Source organism: Callithrix jacchus, chromosome 8 (genome assembly GCF_049354715.1).
Source record: "Callithrix jacchus isolate 240 chromosome 8, calJac240_pri, whole genome shotgun sequence".
Lineage (NCBI taxonomy): Eukaryota > Metazoa > Chordata > Mammalia > Primates > Cebidae > Callithrix > Callithrix jacchus.
Genome location: NC_133509.1, coordinates 36,489,892 through 36,509,952, shown reverse-complemented (window position 1 = coordinate 36,509,952; position 20,061 = coordinate 36,489,892). Strand labels below are relative to the sequence as shown.

The 20,061-nt window shown below is 34.4% G+C and overlaps 1 protein-coding gene across 18 annotated transcripts in view; it reads left to right on the top strand.

Annotated features, from left to right (window-relative positions):
• Positions 1-20,061, top strand: part of CEP152 (centrosomal protein 152) — an 82,906-nt gene that overhangs the window by 39,981 nt on the left and 22,864 nt on the right. For 9 of the 18 annotated variants that reach the window (XM_078334213.1, XM_035259613.3, XM_078334210.1 and 6 more), the window contains 7 exons: positions 8,089-8,293; positions 11,742-11,867; positions 12,494-12,603; positions 13,362-13,490; positions 13,624-13,756; positions 15,987-16,172; positions 17,404-17,685. In XM_078334213.1, coding sequence (XP_078190339.1) covers positions 8,089-8,293; positions 11,742-11,867; positions 12,494-12,603; positions 13,362-13,490; positions 13,624-13,756; positions 15,987-16,172; positions 17,404-17,685 — 1,171 coding nt within the window. The remainder of the gene's footprint in view (positions 1-8,088; positions 8,294-11,741; positions 11,868-12,493; positions 12,604-13,361; positions 13,491-13,623; positions 13,757-15,986; positions 16,173-17,403; positions 17,686-20,061) is intronic. The other 9 variants (XM_035259614.3, XM_002807190.7, XM_078334212.1 and 6 more) reach the window with 2 other exon arrangements.

Genomic DNA, 20,061 nt, shown 5'->3' with positions numbered 1-20,061 from the left:
TTTTAAGGGGTTAGCCTCAATGTTCTATTTTACATTCATGGAATTTGAGTAGCTAAATCTGCATGCAGCTTGCAGACAGCTTCCTCTCTCCCTTATTATAGTTGGCTGCTAAGCTCAAATAATAAACATTTAACAAGTGGAATGCCTTTTCCCTTTGGTCTTCTCAGCAGACTTCATAAGGGACTACAGTTTATTTGGATTTAGGAGAACTGACTTCCATAGGGCTCAGTAGTGAGCCTTTTTCAGGATTGGTCACCACCACTGATTATTTTCCTCTTTGAGGAAAGAAGAGAAAATTATTTTAGCAAGCACTTTCTCCCTCTCTCTGACTTGGCTCCCTTTAGGAGTACAGGATGTGCTATTTCAGTGGTCAGCATTCAGTAAGAAAAGAAATTGGGGATGCATAATTTGTTAACTGAGCAAAATAATCATTCTGCTTAAGGTTAGTTCACCATGTCTTATAGTACAGGAAGTTATGTCGTAAAATATATTTCTTATATAATTAATTATATTTCCATTTCTAATTATTTATATTTTCTACTTAATGGAAATAGAAGTGGTTTAAATGATATATATACTGACTACTTACACAATATATATTACATGTACAAAAGTTTCATAATGTATTGCAAAAAGCTCCTTTTATAACAGTTTATATAATAGTTTATTCATTTTCTCTTTACACACACATGCGCGCACACACACACAATTCTAAGATTTTATTTTGAATGATTCGAAACTGAAGAACAGTAAACATTTTAACTCGTGCTATTATTTTTGTTTCTAATAAAGTATTTAAAAAAATATTTTTGGAAGTTTTAATTTACAGACAAATTTTTATTATAGAGTTTGTATATATGATATACTGCACCCATTTTCCACTACTAATGTCTTACATTATTATAGTTCATTTGTTACAATCAATGAGGCAATATTGATATATTATTATTAATTAATATCCAGGGTTTATTTACCTGTCTTTAGTTTTTATTTAACATACTTTTTCTGTTCTGGGATCCCATCCAGGCTACCACATTACATTTAGGAGTCATGCTTCCTTAGATTTCTCTTAACTTTGTTTTGATGACTGTGACAGTTGTAAGGAATATTGGTCAAGTATTTTTTAGGAAGGCTCTCTATTGGAATATGATGTTTTTCTCATGGGTTTTGTGGTGGAAGACCACAGAGACCTTCATCACATCATCCTGAGGGTAGATACTGTCAACTGTTTATTTCTTTTCAAAAGTAACCTCCTCCTCCATTTATGAAAAAATTAGAAAATACAGACTAAAAAAGAAGAAAATAGAAATCACCAGTCTCACCTTACTTGCCATGAAGGAAACCACTATAATATTTCAGTATAAAACTTCCACATCATCTATTTTGTATGTTTCTAAAAAATAAAATAATATTGACAATACTTCTTTATGATGTCATTTTACTAGTATATTCTGAAATCTTTGAATATCAGTGAATATTTTTCTATATAAATTTTAATGAATATATAGATGAATGAACCCGTTTAGTTACTAAAACACTTTAAAATTTTTATTATAAATAATGCAATCATTGTTATAATATATTTGTAGTCAAGTCTTTATTCACATCTTTGATTATTTCCTAAGGATGTAGAATAATTTTCTTGCTAAAGGATGTGTACTTATTTGAGGATTTTGATGTGTACTACTAAACAGCCCCAAAGTTAATGTTATTACTCATGTTCTGAGCTTGTCCCTATTTCGCTATAACCTAGCCAGTATTGACAGTTATCACTTTTCCTGTTTATAATTTTTGTATATTTAGATCTGTCACCCTTTTCCTTTATGGTTTCTTGATATTTAAAAATAAGGTATTTCTCTAGTGCTTTCTGTAGTTTTATTTTGCTTTTAAAATCTTTCAAATTTTGGAATATACCATATAAAGAAGAGTGCATGGAACATAAGTATACAGCTTAAGGAATTATTTTAAAGTGAATATTCATGGAACCACCACCCATGTCAATAAATAAATATTGCCATGGGCTGTACATATTCTTTCCTATTGTAACCTCGAGGCTATTACGATCTTATCTGTTAGGGCAATCATTTTCTGTTTTTCTTTTTCCCTTAGCCTTTTAATACCCAATTATTCACACCTAAGCACTACAGATTATTAGATTTGCCTTCATACAAAGGGAACTCATACATTAGGTGTTTGGGTTTTCTTCTCTCTCTCTTTTTTTAAAAATAGTTTTATTGAGATATTATTTCACATACCATAAAAGCCACCCACTTAAAGTGGTTTTCAGTATATTCACAGAACTGTGGACTTATCACCACACCTAATTTGAGAGCATTTCAACATCCCCCAAAACAAACTCCATGCTTATTACCAGTCATTCCCATTACCTCTTCCTGCCTCCACAGCTCCAGACAACTAATCTACTTCCTGTATCTATGGATTTGACTGCTCTGTGCCTTTCATGTAAATAGAATCATATAATATATGATCATCTGCGATTGGCTTCTTTCACTTAACATAATGTTTACAGTGATCATGCATGTTGTAGCGTGTATCAGTACTTTATTCCATCTTAGCCAAATAATATTCCTTTGTATGGATATACCACATTTTGTTTATCCGTTTTTCAGTTGATGGATATTTATTTGGATTGTTTCTATTTTTTGGCTGTTAGGAATAATGCTGCTGTGAACATATGAATTTTTGTGTGGACATCTCTTAGAGAAATATATCTGTCATATCTCTCTAAATATTTTACCTACTCCTGTCTATAGAAGTAGAATTGCTGGGTTATATGGTAATTCTGCTTATCATTTTGAGGAACCATTAAACTCTTTCCCAGAATGTCCTCACCATTTTACATTCTCATCAGGAATGTGTAACAGTTCAAATTTTTCTATATCCTCACCAATACTTATGTTTCATCTTAAAAAAATTATGCCCCTCCTAATGGATATGAAATGGTATCTCATTGTGGTTTTGACTTGCCAATGATATGGTTTTGATTTGATGGCTAATGATTTAAATATCTTTGCATATGTTTCTTGGCCATTTGTGTATCTTCTTTTGAGAAATGTCTATTTCTGTCATTTGCCCACTTTTGATGGGATTGTTTTTCTCTTGCTAATTTGTTTGAGTTCTTGCTAGATTCTGGATATTAGTCTTTTGCTGGAAGCTTTGGCTTATATTTTCATTGTATTATCTGTATGAAATTACTGTTCTTGTTAGGGTTTTCCTGATTATTCTAGCTTATTTATGTTTATGTTTCCAAATGGATTTCATGTAAGTTTTTCTGTTCCAGGAAAAATTTTCGATAATATTTTTATTAGGATCACATTAAATATATACATTTCCATAGGGACAATTGACATTTTTATGGTGTTAAATTTTTTATCCAAGAATATAATATATCTTTGCATTTGCTTCAACTATTTTGTGTCTTTCAAGAGTGTTTTGGAATTTTTCATATTTTAATTTTTGTGCAATTTTTTTTTTTTTTGAGTCAGAGTCTCATTTTCTTGCCCAGGCTGGAGTGCAGTGATACAGTCTTGGCTCACTGCAACTTCTCCCTCCCACATTCAAACAATTTTCATGTCTCAGCCTCCCAAGTAGATGGGACTGCAGGCACAGGCCACCATACCTGGCTAATTTTTGGGGTTTTGCCATGTTGGCCAGCCTGGTCTCAAACTCCTTACCTCAAGTGATCCACCTGACTTAGCCACCCAAAGTGTTGGGATTACAGGTGTGGCCCTCCATGCCTGGCCAGGTTTTGTGCAATTCTTATAAAATTGATGCTTACATATTTAATTTTTGCAAAGTTAATGGGACATTTCTTTTCCATTGTTCTAACTGGGTATCATTTATGTAGATTTCTGTATTTTATTATATAACCTGTTGTCTTCCTAATTCTTACATGGTTTGTAATAGTTTTTCCATTATATTTTTGGGGTTTTTTAAAAAGATATAATTATATTGTCTGCTAATGGAGATTTTACCTCTCCCTTTCCACTTATGCTGTAAGATACTTTCTCTTTGTAGTTACATTAGAGGAGCAGTATTTAGATACCAGTATTATGCATGCTCTTTTTCAAAGTGACTACTATTGCAGTCCCGGCAGCAATGTATAAAAGTTCGAATTGTTCCACATCATTGTTTAAGTGTGGTAGGTAGTGTCAATCTTTTTAAATTGTACCACTTCTAGTTTGTGTGTAGTGATATCTCATTGTGATTTTAATTTGTCTTTACATAATTACTGGTGATGTTAAACATCTATTGATGGACTTTGCTTTCTTTTTTCTTTTTTCTCTGGTATGCTTAGCTACCATTTGTATATATTGGTCAAGTGTCATGGTGAAATGCTTTGCCCATTTTTTTTTAATTGTCTTATCATATTCAGTTAGTTTCTTAGTATGACATTAGCTAAGGATTGATGTTCATTCTTTTCAATACCCATATCCGGTTGCTCTAACACCATTTGTCAGAAAATTTTTTCTTTCCTTGTTGAATTGCCTTCATATTTTTGTTAATAATTAATTAATTGACCATACTTGTATGGGCCTATTTCTGTACTCTCCATTCTGTTCTGTTGATTTAAAAAAAATTTTTTTTTTGCTAGTGCTAAGCAATCTGGATACTATAGCTTTATAGTAAGTCTTGGAAAGGATTGCATAACTATCCCAAGTTGTCCTTCAACTTTGTTGTTTTCAAACCTGTTATGGCTATACTAAGTCCTTTGCATTGCAAACTGAATTTTACAATTAGCCTGTCAATTTCCACTAAAATGTCTGATGAAAGTTTACTTAAATCTATTGGCCAATTTAAGGAGCACTAACATGAATGCTCCCTTAGTAAATTGAGCTTTCCAATTTCTGAATGTGTATGCTCTCCATTTATTTAGCTCTTTAATCTTGTAACGTTTTGTGATTTTTTTAAAGTAATTTTTAGAAAATGTTATTTTTATTTTAGATAATTGCTGTTGCAATGCTGGATTTTTTTTTCTTTCTGAAAACAGTATCTTGCTGTGTTCTTCCAGCTGGAGTACAGTAAATGTTCACAGGCACAATCATAGAACACTATGTCCTTGAACTCCTAGGCTCAAGTGGTCCCTCTGCGTCAGCCTCCTGAGTAGCTGGGACTACAGGCACATGCCACAGTGTTAGGCTGGATAATGTTTTCACTATAGAGATAATTTTTGTTTATCTCGAAGAATTTTCTTTACCATTTCTTCTCAAGCATGTATGCTGCTGACAGATTCTGTTTCTTTTTATGAAAATATACTTATATTTGATTATACAATTCTTGACCAATTGTTCTTCTGTTGCCTCATGTTAAAGCTACCTTGGTCCATTCTCTCTGGACTCAATGTCTGAGAAGCAATTCATTGTTATTTGAATTATTGTTTGTCAGTAATGTATAGTTTTTTCTCTTGCTGTTTTAAGAATTTTTTTCTTTATATTAGTTTTTGAAACTTTGATTATATGTTTAGGTGTGTTTTTCTTTTTTTTTATCTAATTTGGGGTTGTCCGAGTTTCTTGAATATGTAAATTTATTATGTCTTTTACCAAGTTTGTAAAAATATCAGCCATTAATTTCCTTAAATATCTTTTCTGTCCCTGTGTCTTTGTTCTCTCCTTTTGGGTCTCCAGTTACATGTATGTTAGATTTTTTGATATTATACTACAGTTTCCTAAGGCTCTATTCATTTTTTTCTATAGTTTTTTTCTTTTTATTTTGGATAATTGTTACTGGACTAATTTCAAGTTTACTTTTTTTTGGTCATCTCTACTGAGCCTGTCTAGTGAAGGTGTGTGTGTGTTTTGTTTTTCAACTTTTTAATTTTATAACATTTCTATTTTGTTCTTGTATCACTTTTATTTTTTTGCTGAGAATTCCTGTTTTTTCATTCACTTCAAGTATCTTTTTCTTTACTTAATAAAACAGAGATATAATAGCTATTTTAAACTTTTAAAACTCTTTTTGTGATAGTTCCAGCATTTGGACCATTTGTTGATTATCTTTTAAGAATTGGTCACATTTTTCTGGTTTGTTGCACGTCAAGTAATTTTAGATTGTATACTAGACATTGTGAATTTGTATGGGTGTTTAAAGCTCAGTTGCATTCTCCAAGCCTTTGCCACATTGATTTGAATCTAACCTCTGTATACACCCCTCAAGGGTTAGTCATTGTGAGACTTCAATATGTGGTTTAAATTTCAGTTAAGCTTTTCAAATCTTTGATATGCTGGTTGGAGGGTTGTCCTGTACATGCATAGTTCAGGGCTTAGAGTGAGGCTTTTACAAATTTGTACACAGAATTCAGGATTAATTTCTCTGGTTCTCTTCTCTCCAGGAGTCTTCATACACTCTGTTTTTATCACTGGGCTTCAGCAATCTGACATTGGTGTGATGTATGCTGATTTCCTTTGTGTTGCTTCTGCTTGAGATTCACCAAACTTCTGGGTTTTGTGGGGTTTTCATTTTCATCAAATTAGGAAAAATTTGGCCATTTTTTCAAATATGTTTTCAATCCTCTCCTCTTCTGGGACTTCAGTTACACATGTTGGAAAGTGTAATATGTTCTGTGTATTTGTTTGTCTTTTTTTTCTCTTTGTTTTTAATTTTATAGTTTTATTGCTAATTTTAGATGTTCACTAATCTTTTCTTCAGCAGTTTTAAATATGCTGTTAATCCCATCCAGTATACTTTACATTTCAGATATATTTTTTTTCTGTTAGTTTAATTTGGGTCTTTTCTATATCCTCATGTTCATATCTTCCTTAACCTTCTAGTACATGTGAAATATATTTATTATATTGTCTGTGTCAGTGATGGGTTAGTTTCTATTGACTGGTTTTTCTCCTGGTATGGTTTATATTTTTTTCCTACTTCTTTGTATGCCTGATACATTTTGTTGAATGCTAGACATTTTGAATTTTGTTTTGGATGCTGAATATTATTGTATTTTTAAAAATACGTTGTACTTTTTTTTTTTCTGTGACACACAAGTTACTTGGAATCAGTTAGATCCTTTCAAGGCTTTCTTTGTAGGCTTTAATAGATCAGGTTTAGAAAAGGCTTTAATCTGGGGCAAATACTACCTTTGTAGTATTTGATGCCCTGTAAATTAGGAGGTCTTTGCATTATGGCTTATTGAAACACAGCATATTTCCAGCCTTATTCATTTCCTGTGTTCTTTCCCTAGCCACACATACACATACAGATCTCCAGAGCTCTTTTTCTGTGCAGCTACTTTTTCCTCCGTCTTTCTCCCCTTCATATTCTAGCCACCCTGGCCTCCCCAAATTGAATTCTTTCTCTGCAACTCAGTGAGATAACTGGACTCTGTGTTTGGGTTTCATCTCTCTGTACTGTGACCTGGACACTCTCCAGGCAGAAAGCTTGGGTAATCTTAGAGCTCACCTCATTTGTTTTCCTTTTCTCGGGAATCACTGTCCCGTGCTGCCTGTTGTCCAGTGATTCAATACTATTATCTACTTTATTGGTTTGCTAGTTTTTTAAGGAGGAAGATAAAGCTAGTCTTGTTAATTCACTAGGGCAAGGAAGCAGATAATGTCATCCCATTCTTTAAATTTAATGAAACTAAACTTGGGTTTAAATTAGCATGGTTTTTATTTTTGTTTTTCTAGTTACTCAGGTATTCACTTGTGTTTTAGTAAGTTGAGAAAAATTACAAAAATTGTTGGTTAAGATGACTAGTGTTTTGTATTCTTTTTTCCTTAATATTCATGTTGTTTCTATTATAGTCATAAAGGGCATGTATATACAGCATGCACTTTTCCAAGAACACAAATGTAAATTAAGTAAAACTTCACATTTCTAAGCTACTTACCATGAGGCAGCACGACTAAGCTTGAGAAGGTTCTTCCTATGAATAAATATATTCTGTATATGGAGACATGGCAAAGGTGATAATCCTTGTGTATGATAGCATTTAAAATTGTTTTGAAATACTAGTATATAATTCTATAGGTGACAAACATGTTCACCACTGTGGTCAGTGCTTTTGAGGAATAACCATCTTTGATGTATTACTTGATTTAATCTTAAAAATCACAATTTCTTCGTTAGCATTGTGCAACACGAATACCCAAATGAAGAGCTTTCAAAAGATGAGTTCATTCTGAAGTTAAAGGCAGAAGTACAGCGTTTGCTGGGTAGCAACTCAATGAAGCGTCGTCTGGTGACTCAGTTACAAAATGATCTCAAAGACTGTCATAAGAAAATTGAAGATCTCCAACAAGTGAAGGAGGATGAAAAAAGCATCGAGGTTGAGGTTTGTAAAGCCTATGGAGTTAAGAAGCCACTTTTAAAAGACTCAATAAAGAGAACTTTTACACATTTTTATTTTTACTTTTTTGAGACAGGGCCTCACTCTGTCTCCCAGGGTGGAGGGCAGTGGTGGAAACATGGCTCCCTGCAGCCTCAATCTCCCAGGCTAAAGCGATGCTCCCACATCAGTTTCCTGAGTAGCTGGGACCATAGGCACATGCCAGTATGCCTGGCTAATTTTTTAATTTTTTGTAGAGACAGTGTCCCACAGTGCTTTTGTAGAGACAGGCTAGTCTCAAACTCCTGGGCTCAAGCAATCCTCCTACCTTAACACCTCTCAAGGTGTTGGATTACAGGTGTGAACCATCATATCCAGCCCATTTACACTTTTTAAAATTAATAAACCTTTGACTTTCAGGGTATTATTTGACATTTTTGGAAGTAAAGTTTAAAAAAGGAACTACCCTCTAAAGGGATACTCACAGTCCCTGACTTGGGTTGGTTTGACTTACAGTTTTTAGACTTTACAGTGGTGGGAATGTTATATGCATTCAGTAGAAACCATACTTCAAATACCTGTAAAACAGTTGTTTTTCACTTTCAGTACAGCGTTCAATAAATTCCATCAGATATTCAACAGTTTATTGTAAAAGAAGCTTTGCATTAGATGACATTGCCCAACTGTAGGCTACTGTAAGTGTTCTGAGCATGTTTAAGGTAGGCCAGGCTAAGTTATGATTTTAATAGGTGAGATACCTTAAATGCATTTTTGACTTAATGATATTTTCAACTTATAATGGGTTTATTAGGAGATAAGCAATGAGTTTATCTTGTATATGGAGACATGGCAAAGGTGATAATCTTTGGTTTCTTAGGAGATAAACCCGTTGTAAGTTGAAAAGCATCTGTATGTTTTTTCTGGTCACTCTTGGCACCTAGTAAATGAGATACCAATTAGGTAAAATTTCTTTACTGTAAATAAAAGGAAATATTCTCTGTAACAAGGTATCTGTGCTTCTTTAAGATTGGCTTTTACCAACAGTACTCTAAAATCTAGTTAAAATAAATCCTCCATAGAAATCTTTTAGCATTTTGTCTATGAGATTTTCCTGGCCCATGTTCTTATAAGAAAAGTCATTCTATATGAGAACACTTATTATATAGTGATGGTGGTACAGATGGAAAAGGCACAAAATCTGATTATATCAGTCATTGAAATCCACCTCTGTATTCTTCAGTTAGGAAAATGAAGCTGGAGCACTTTGTGACACTTTTGACTTTATAGAGCCCATTTTAGACAAACTGAAACTAAACGCATGACTAATAAGTAAGTCAAAGATATTTCTGTAAGACCATGCTATTACAGAGATCTTTAGGACTGCTCTCCTTTATAGATGCCTTTTTTACCCTTCCATATTTCACAAATCCTCACCCATCTATACTCCCAATAGAAAATAATATATAAGAGACCTAATAACTAAGAAAAAGAAAAGAAGAGGGAAAAGGAATGTGAGTAGTGTACTCCTTTTCCTCCTGGATGGAGATAACGGTTTACCTCCTTCTTTGGTACTGTTTATCTCCTATTCTTTAAACCAGGAGTTGTGTTCATGGAAACAGTTCTGCTAAAGTATGTATGTTCTACTGTGCTAATTATTGTGGAATTTTAATTGTGGCTAATTTATATTTTGGAAATAACAGTGTTTTTACTATCAAAATCCTTTCCAGCCTGATTCCCTCTTCTGAGTATGTATTTGATGACTGAAACATATTTTAAGGTTAACAACAAATTAGATCAAACCCTGCCCCCCAACATTAACATCTTTAAATCAAGCTGTTTTCGTTGTGGCCCTTTAAAAGGATGAGAATGAAAGCTTGTTTCTCAATTTGTATTAGGACATTAATTAGTTTAAGCATTTTGGTGGGAGTGCGCTAAGATTTAGTAGAATAGAAACCTGATTTTGAGTCTGAACCTTAGATCAGGTATCTTGGTGCTTTCTTTGTTCTATATTAAAGTTGCTAATGGCATTTGCTATACAGATACACTTTATCATGTGTAGCGCTTGATAGTGGTCATGCATTGTGCTATTTTTTAGCCTTTCCCTTTCTTTTTGTAGTCTGGTTGATCAATACACTGAAGGAAGAACTATCTCATCTTTGAATATTCTTTTTGTCCAGCAACTCTATTGCCATAGTGAATTCTTGGTAGTCTACATGTAAACTCTGATTTTTCTCAAAGTTACTTCAGCCCTGGGCTCAAGTGAACTGCCTGCCTCCACCTTCCAAAGTGTTCGGATTACAGGGGTGAGCCACTGTGTTGTAGCAAAGAACTCAGAGTCTAGGTACATAAACCAACAAGTGAAATGGATTGTATATCTATTTTAAATCTTTGTAACCCCATAAACCAATAAAGAACTCAGAAAAGTAGATAAGGAAAACAGTAAGAGGAAAATATGCAAAGTTATAAAAACAGTTAAATCCAGGAAGATGGAAAAACAAATGGACAATGAAGGTATCTAAGAGGTTGCACTTTGGTGGTAACACAAATACAAATGAAAGCTATTGTTAGATATTCTTTTCCCATCAAAGATACTTATTTAAAGATAGTCACTGCCATTGGAGGTGAAGAGAGATGGGCAGACCCATGTACTACCTAACAGTATACATTTGTTTGGCATTTCTGGAAAGCAATTTGCCAAAGTCTATTATGAGTCTTAAAAGTGGTATTTATTGAATAAAATATATGTTCATGAGTTAATGCTGGCATAAATGAATACATACAGAAATAGGATAAATGCTTGATGGCATTTATAAATCCTATGTAGGAGAACATAGGATATTTGCATTGTCTCAAGTATCCTATAAGATACTTATCATTTATCATAAGATAAAAAATAGTAACTTTACAATGGAGATGACTGGCAGACTGCGCCTTCAATGGATTATTACCAGTGGTGAGACATAGTGATATCATGTGTCTCCTGCAAAGAGCACAAATCAGTTCTTGACATGCATGCAAAAGATGTATAACCCGATTTTAATAAACCCAAAAACTCCAAATTTAGGAACATCCTACAAAATACCAGGTTAGTATTCTTAGAAAACGTCATGGGTTTGAAAGACTGAAGAGCTGTCCTAGATTGAAGGAGACTCATGAAACATGACAGCTAAATGCCTCTCAGAATCATGGATTTGATCTTGGACCAGAAAACAGATATTTGGGGCATATTGGAGACATTTGTATAAGGTCTGTAGATTACTTGATAGTAATTACTTGCATCTATGTGAATTTATTAGTTTTGATCATTGTTCTCTAGTTATATTGGGGAAAGAAGAGTAAAAGCTATATGGAGATTATTTGTACTGTTTGCAGTTTCTCTAAGCATGGAATTATTTCAGAGTGAATACTCTGAAATTTTTAAGATTTGAAAAACTTTTGACTTCTTAACATTCAGACTAAAACAGATACCTCAGAAAAACAAACGAATCAATTATGGCCAGAGTCTTCTACTCCTAATACTGTCAGAGATGATATTCTGCTGCTTAAAAATGAAATTCAAGTTTTACAACAACAAAATCAGGTAATTATAAATATTTTTTATATTTTATGAGAATTTTTATTTCCTTGGTAAATACAAAAGATATAATAGACTTTTTGCAAATATAGAGGCAATGTAAGTTAGTAGACAAGTGTATTTGTAGGTGATGGTAAGTTCCAGTTACTTCCCTTTACTAGTGATTACTGATTAATAGTTTCATTGGAAGGTAAGTTAGTGTAGTTCCAGTTTTCTTTCTCTCTGGTAGCATGGCTGACAGAGGTATTCTTTCTTCTTTAGCCAGCTCTTGACCCAGAAGTAAAACTTTGTTTTTTTTAGATGGTTGCTGAAGATTATTGAATTCTGAGAATTATTTTAAGGCATCAGGTAGCCAGTACTTCTCTGGTTATATATTTTTGTTTTATGTATTTCAAAGTAAATACAAAATTTAAACATTTAGTTGTGTCAAAAAAACTACTTGTCAAATAAATGAATCTATGTTTTCTTCAAAGCATGAAGAGACTTTTTCTTTTGTAGAATTATAAAAATAATATGTCATATATTGTTATAGGGCAGAGATAAAGCACAGAAAATATTTAAAAATGAGATAAAACTAGTCAGTGAAAATGATGTTTATTTTCTCTAAGTCCTTTATATTCTCTTGTATCTAGGAACTTAAAGAAACTGAAGAAAAACTGAGAACTACAAATCAAGACTTATGTAATCAAATGAGACAAATGGTACAGGATTTTGACCATGATAAACAAGAAGCTGTGGATAGGTAAGGTCTTTATAGGTGCCTGACAACAGTCTCCTGGTTACCCTTCCCCTCTAAGTCCCTGCCCTTTCCCCCATTGACAAAAAGATTCAAAATGATTGAGTGAATTCTACCCTGTTGAGATCTTGGATTGGCAGAGATGAGTCCCTGGCTTTTGAAATGAGAATTTGGAACACATTTTCCATAGAAACAATGTTATGTAGTGGGTTGGGTTCTATAGTATCATTGAAGCTGTAGTTCACTGAAATATTATAGCTCAGTGTTTTTTTTAAATACCAGTCTGGGAAACTATTCTTTATAAAGAAAACAGTCTGTGAGAGGGAATATGTCTTCCAAATACCAAATCATAAATTGGAAACTGACTTCTGGAACATAACTTACTTGTGAGTTGGGGACTGCTGGTATTTGTATTTAATATAGATGACTTGAAATTTTGGAGGCATACCCTCATTTATTTCAATTAATTTTTTATAAGTAAAAGTCCCCAACATAGATTACTATCTCTGTTTGAAGGTCTGGGGCATTCTCATATCCAAGTTTCTAATTTTTCTCTAGAAACATTTGAAGAAAGAAAATTTTGAAGATTCTATTAAGATAGTTGGTTATTAATTAAATATTACCACTTTCAGTTCAGGAAAAGTAATCTGACCTCAATTATAATTTGCATTAGAGGGAAGGGGTGAGGAGGAAGGAAGGAAGCCAATTCATTTTGGTGTTAGTAGTGAGGCTGGGCATTGCCTTTGATTCTGCTCTGTTTCTAGGTGTGAGAGGACTTATCAGCAGCACCATGAAGCCATGAAAACTCAAATACGTGAAAGCCTATTAGCAAAGCATGCTTTGGAGAAGCAGCAGCTCTTTGAGGTTTATGAGAGAACTCACTTGCAACTGAGGTGAGAATAAAGAGTTATAGCTCCCTTTTAAGCTGGAGAGACTACATAACCCTATTCCATAATTTAGGGGAAAATTGTTGTGCAGCCCTTGTACTTTTTGTGGTCATTTAGTTGCTGCTTTTGTGTATCCAAGGTCTGAGTTGGATAAGGTGAATAAGGAGATGAGTGCTGTGCAGGAATGTTACCTAGAAGTATGCAGAGAGAAGGATAATCTAGAATCGATTCTCAGGAAGACCGCTGAAAAAGAGCAACAGGCTCAGGAGAAGGTACAGTACAAGTTCAGTGTTGACTGCTCAGGAGACCCTGTATCATCCTGTGAGCCTGCACAGAGCATTCCTTCATAGCCCCTTTCCTCAGATCAGTTTCTCTCTCACTATCTCATTGTAATTTTATTCTTCTGGGGTGAAGAGTAGGAATTTGAATGTTGGTCTCATAATAGGGAAAGTGATGATATGGAGGATATGGACAGCAAGGTCAGTGTCTTCGTATGATGTCCTTCAGGGAAGCTGGAGGGGCTAGAGTAGATCCTCCAACTCTGCCTGATTCTTCTGAGTCACGCTTGGTGAGTGTCCAGGAGTCAGATCACATGTAAACAGTCACACCTCCTCTTTTCTCCCCTGTCCTGGCCTGGAGCCTCACCCAGACACAGGCCTAACTGTCCTTCACACTTTGGACCAGTGGCAAACCACAGTTTGAAAGCTATCTGCCTCAAGATTAGAAAATATTTTTAAATGCTTGAATAAATGTTCTATACAGAGATTTTTGAATAAGTTATGTTAAAGCAAGCTATTACTATCACATAAAAAGAATAGTAAACGGCAGGTGAGGAATTCAGTTTATTTAATATCTTGATTATTGTTGAATAGATTAATATGGTGAAAAACTTGCCATGTATACTTATCATCTAGTGGAAAAAGAACTTCTAAAGGGAACTGTTTTAGGTAGGTATGGCAGTATAAAAGTGAGAAAGGATCTTACCTTGAAATTGAGGACTTAGCTTTCAGTAATGTTTTAAAAATTAAAATAGGGAAATCTTTAGTATGATTCTTTAAATATATATTTAGGCAAGAACATAAGAGCAGTTTTCTCAAAGGGGTCATTCTTTTCAGGAATATTTTCTGATACTTTTAATAGAATCAATTTGACTATAAAATTTGACCAGCCTGGCCAACAGGGTGAAACCCCATCTCTATTAAAAATACAAAAATTATCCAGGCGTGGTTGCATACACCTATAATCCCAGCTACCCAGGAGGCTGAGGCAGGAGAATCACTGGAACCCAGGGGGAAGAGGCTGCAGTGAGCTGAGATTGTGCCACTGCACTCCACCCTGGACTACAGAGCAAGAATCTATCTCAAAAAAGAAAAATTTTTGATCTCATATAATTGGTCATTTGCAATTAATAGCTGCCACTGACTGATATTTTGGCTTGTGTTTGTACACAAGTGCAAGAAAAGTTGAACTGCTATTTGGCCCTTCAAAAAAATAAACTAGAGGTTAAATTATTTTTCTTTAAAAATTTAAAATTGTTATGCAGTAAAATTGACTTCCTCCTGCCCCTGGTTATATAGTTCTATAAACTTTTAACACATTTATAGGTTTATCAGGATACACAACAGTTTTATCACCCTAAAACTCTCCCTTTTGCTATCCCTTTTGTGGTTACTCTCCTCCCCCTACCTCACCCCACCCTAAAAATGCCAGTGTACTTGAAATATTAGAAGTTTAATTTCTTCCCTCTCTGGGAATTCATTGGTTTTTTTTACTGTAGAATTATATAAGCCCTTAGTAGTATAAGCCATTCAGAACTGAAACATCTTTATATTTAGGAGACTATCTAATCTTCTCACATTCTTTAGAGGTAGGCAAAAATATACTCCCCCCTCCTATTTTTTAAAGGAAATGTTTCACATACACAATGGAAGAATCTTATTAAACTCTAGAACAAGTGAGGGCGATTTTGGGGTAGCTCTTCTTGACAGAACATAAGCCATTTTACTACAGCTTAGCTTTAGGTAGGGAACTTAATCTGGATATAGAATTTATGAGTCAGGTAACATCAAGAGTTAAAGGGTGTATTTTTATGTTTCACCTACTGTTTTCTGAAACACTTGCTGAGTCAGGTTGTAGGTTAAGTAGGAACTCAATTCCAAGTTTTAAAGCTTTTATTAGCACACAGAGCTTTCCTCACATGTTAACCTGGCTCATTCAGAGAAAGGGTGAAAAAAGTCTTATACATGGAACCGTTCAGGTTGGATAGTAATCAGTGAAGGTCATGAATTTGCACACAAGGCAAAGATGATCAACATTTTCATTCATAATGCCATTCCTTTACATATTAAGGCTTATTTATACAATTGTAATATGAGTTAGATAGGTGATTTTTAGAAGTTAGAGGGATTTTTTGGCTATCCTAGCCGTGCACAACAAGTTCATATATTTTAACTTGGAGACTGTTAGTGTGTAGAGAGATACTTATTTGAATTTTGTTTAAAGAGACAGCTATTGGAGGAAAGAGAAGAATATGTAAGCAAACTGCAGGTGGAACTTGAAGAAAAGTACCAAGATACACTTATGATGGAAAAGAGCAAGTGGCTGAAAGATCAAGAAGCTGATATTAAACAGCAAGTTGAAAATGAAGTGATCTCAGCCAAAGCACATTGGGATAAGGAACAGAAAGAGGTGTGGATTAAAATTTCTTTCTGTTTGCCACATTTTAAAAATGTAATAAACAGTAAACAATTCTTCCTGAACAGATAAGTAATTTTTATTCGCTGGGCACTTACTAATCACCCACTTTACCCTTCGGAATTGAGCTATTAGCAGTTACTATACCAGTTTTTTGTTTGTTTGTTTGTTTGTTTTAAGAATTTAGCCACCTCTTGACTTTTCACCCCAACTCAGGATATAACAAGTTTTATAGGCACTGCTTTGATTCCCCAAAATGAAACCATGATCTGATTTCATATTGTGAAATGGTCATAACTCTAGACTAATATCTATAACAAATAAATAATCCATATCGTGGATTAAAAGAAGTAACGAGCAGTCTCAGAAACACATAATTTATTACCCCATGCCCAGCTAATGTTTATATTTTTAGTAGAGATGGGCTTTTGCCATGTTGGCAGGCTGGTATCGAATGCCTAACCTCAGGTGATTTGCCCACCTCACCCTCCTGAAGTGCTGGGATTACAGGTATGAGCCACTGCACCTGGCCTCAACCAGATTCTTCTATCTACAAAATTGTTATTAATTGCTATTGATCTCGTAGCCAGGAAAACATTTGGAGAGCCTCAGATATCCAGGTGGTAAACAGAAAAAGGGAAAAGCAGATTATGCTGTTTTATAGTTTTGCCTAAGACTGTGCCCAACTGCACTGAGAAAAATCATTAAGGTGTCCTTCCAGTAATACTGCCTCCCTTTTACATGTAGTCTGCTTAGTAAAACTTAACATTATAATGAATAAGATTCTAAGATTTTCAAGTGAGTAAAACTGTGTTTTAGGTTTTTCAGTTTTCGGTTCGTTAATTAGATTTACTCAGTCCTTTGTGGTTAGCATGGTGTTGATGGCAAAACACATTAACTGTAAATTTTTTTTTAATCCTGCTGTCTTTGTAGTGGTAAAATGAAAGATTCCAGAAGGTTGCATACTGCGAGCAAGATAGTCTGACTTTATACAACATACTTAAATCTTTCATGTGATTTTTGTCATGTAGTTAAGTTCAAAGAGTAACTTTCAAGTTTTACTTGAGAGTGTATTTTCATTGACTAAATTTCTAAACCTTTTATAATTACTACAACAATATCTAGATGGTTTTCAAACAGCTGTGGTTGCTTTTCTGGCTAGCTTTTAATTCTAGTTTTTACTTATTTGAATATTTTTCTCTGATGATTTTTCTTCTGAAAACAGATCAAAGAAAAACTCACTCAACAGCTTGAAAAGGAGTGGCAGTCTAAGCTGGATCAAACTATAAAGGCAGTGAAAAAGAAGACCTCAGACTGTGGCAGCCAAACTGACCAAGTAACCACCAGTGATGTTATTTCCAAGAAAGAGATGGCAATCATGATAGAGGAGCAGAAGCACACAATCCAGCAAAACTTAGAACAAGAGAAGGACATAGCCATCAAGGAGGCTGTGAAGAAACTTGAAATGGAATTGGAACTAAAATATTGTGAAAATATTACCAAACAGGTAATAGGAAGGTTTATTCTAGTGACTTTATTGGAATTGCCTGTCTCTTAATGAAAACCCATGAAATGCTACCATTGAACTCATTTGTAACTTTATACTTTCAAGATTTTGTGAATTTCTAGGATAGAAAATCTGTCATATTTCTAACTTTTTCTTCGTACTATTTCTGTCATAAAACTGTCACCCCTCGGTTTTCCTGTATATTTTTTCTGTTTACAAAATATTTGCTGCTTTGAGATTAGTCTAAGCATTAAGATGCCGGAGGTTGAAGAGGGTGCTTTTACGTCTGAATGAATCACAGCTTAATTATGAATCTTTATATCTAACTTTATAGATAATATTCCACTAAGGTGGTTATAGATAAGTAAACCTAAGCACATAATGTATGTAACATTTGTGTTGAGACTTGATGCAGTTGGAGCTGCAGGCATGCCCTTAGATGGAACTTTGTCCATCATTCCCATCAGCTGCCCAAAAGCAGTGCCAATACCTTTCCTCTGAAGCACTCACAAAACTAGCTTTTAACTGACACAAGTTACTTGATGTGAAAGAAAGGTCATACTGAGAAAAGTACAGCCTATTGTAACAGAATAAAGATGAATTTTCTGTTATATCTGTCTTATCTATTACAGTGATTCTCAAAATTTTTGGTCCCAGGACTCCTTTACAATTTAAGAAACTGGGGACTCTAAAGTACTTCTGTTTGTATGCATTATATTTACAGTATTGGAAAATTAATCTGAGAAATGTTTAAAAAACAAGAGTACCTAAGCACACATTCCGCTGACTGTGAGAACAGTGACATGATCACAGCATGTAGCTTTTGGAGAACTATGCTGTTTAATGCATGAGAGAACAGCAATAACAAAACAGATAGTGTCTTATTTTGGAAAAAGTTTTGGCCTCAGAGACCTACCTGACAGGCTTTCTAGCCTCAAGAGTTCCCTGGTGTTTGATACATCTATAATGTATTTTTATTTAAATTTTATTACTTACTATAAACCCTTAAACAAGATAGCTCTCAATGTAAAGATTTTGAAAATACATTCTGCTTTTGATAAATACTTGAAATTCCGTTGATTTGTAACATTGTTCTGCATGATTTTACAGGGCACCCTTGAAGTCTAGAAATATAGGCAAATATATGTAATGGTAGCAAGGGTATCTTCAGTGAGTTTACCGAAATGTTTACTGAAGGGTTTCAACGGAGTTAAGAAAATGTTCCACAAACAAAAAGTGCTGCTTTGGTATTTACAGAAATTTTAATCTTAAATAGCATAAAACAGCAGATAGGAAATGTTTCAATAATAACTTTTTAAATAGACAAATTTCTTTTTTTTTTTTTTTTTTTAGACGGAGTTTCGCTCTTGTTACCCAGGCTGGAGTGCAATGGTGTGATCTCGGCTCACCGCAACCTCCGCCTCCTGGGTTCAGGCAATTCTCCTGCCTCAGCCTCCTGAGTAGCTGGGATTACAGGCATGTGCCACCATGTCCAGCTAATTTTTTGTATTTTTAGTAGAGACGGGGTTTCACCATGTTGACCAGGATGGTCTCGATCTCTTGACCTCGTGATCCACCTGCCTCAGCCTCCCAAAGTGCTGGGATTACGGGCTTGAGCCACCGTACCTGGCCAAGTAGACAAATTTCTATAGGAGCTTTATCTTTTCCCCATTTCTTAACTCCTTAGAGTTTGTACGTAGAGTTTACACGTTGACATATTTAGCACTTTAATAAGAAATACAGCCTCTTATATCAACCCTGTGCTTTTGTGTATATGTACATATATACACACAGACACATATATTTGCATATCTATATGTATTTGAAAATAAAGAAATAAGGAAAAATTATTTAACAAATAATCTTCTGGTAGCTGGTGGCAGATTTACAACCAGATCATCCTCATAATTAATCGGGCCTTAATTTTTTGCCTTTAGAGCTATCACCCTTATTCTTTAGGACAAACTCATTCTCCACAGTAGGAAGTTTGCAGGTGTAGGGCTCTAAACTGTATCAGTGCACACATACATGCACACGTGTAGAGCATGAGTAAGGAGGGTGGGGGTGGTGAGTGTAGTCATTAGACAGCAGCTGGCAACAAGCAGCCCTCCAGCAGGGCTTCTCCTTTTTCCCAGGATAAATAGGAGTTGTTGGAAATGGTAATTGGTAGAACACTTTCTAAGATAGCTCAAGTCATCAAACAGTCACAGATTCTCACTTCCTGTGTGGCATTTGTATGGGATGCTATGAGAAGTTTACAACAAAAGGATTAGAATCCACTGTTTGGGATAGGTAAGATAGTTGAAGTCAGTTTAACTTTATTATGTAGTGATATACAGTGTAAAATACACATGAAATAATAATTGCTGTTGGAAA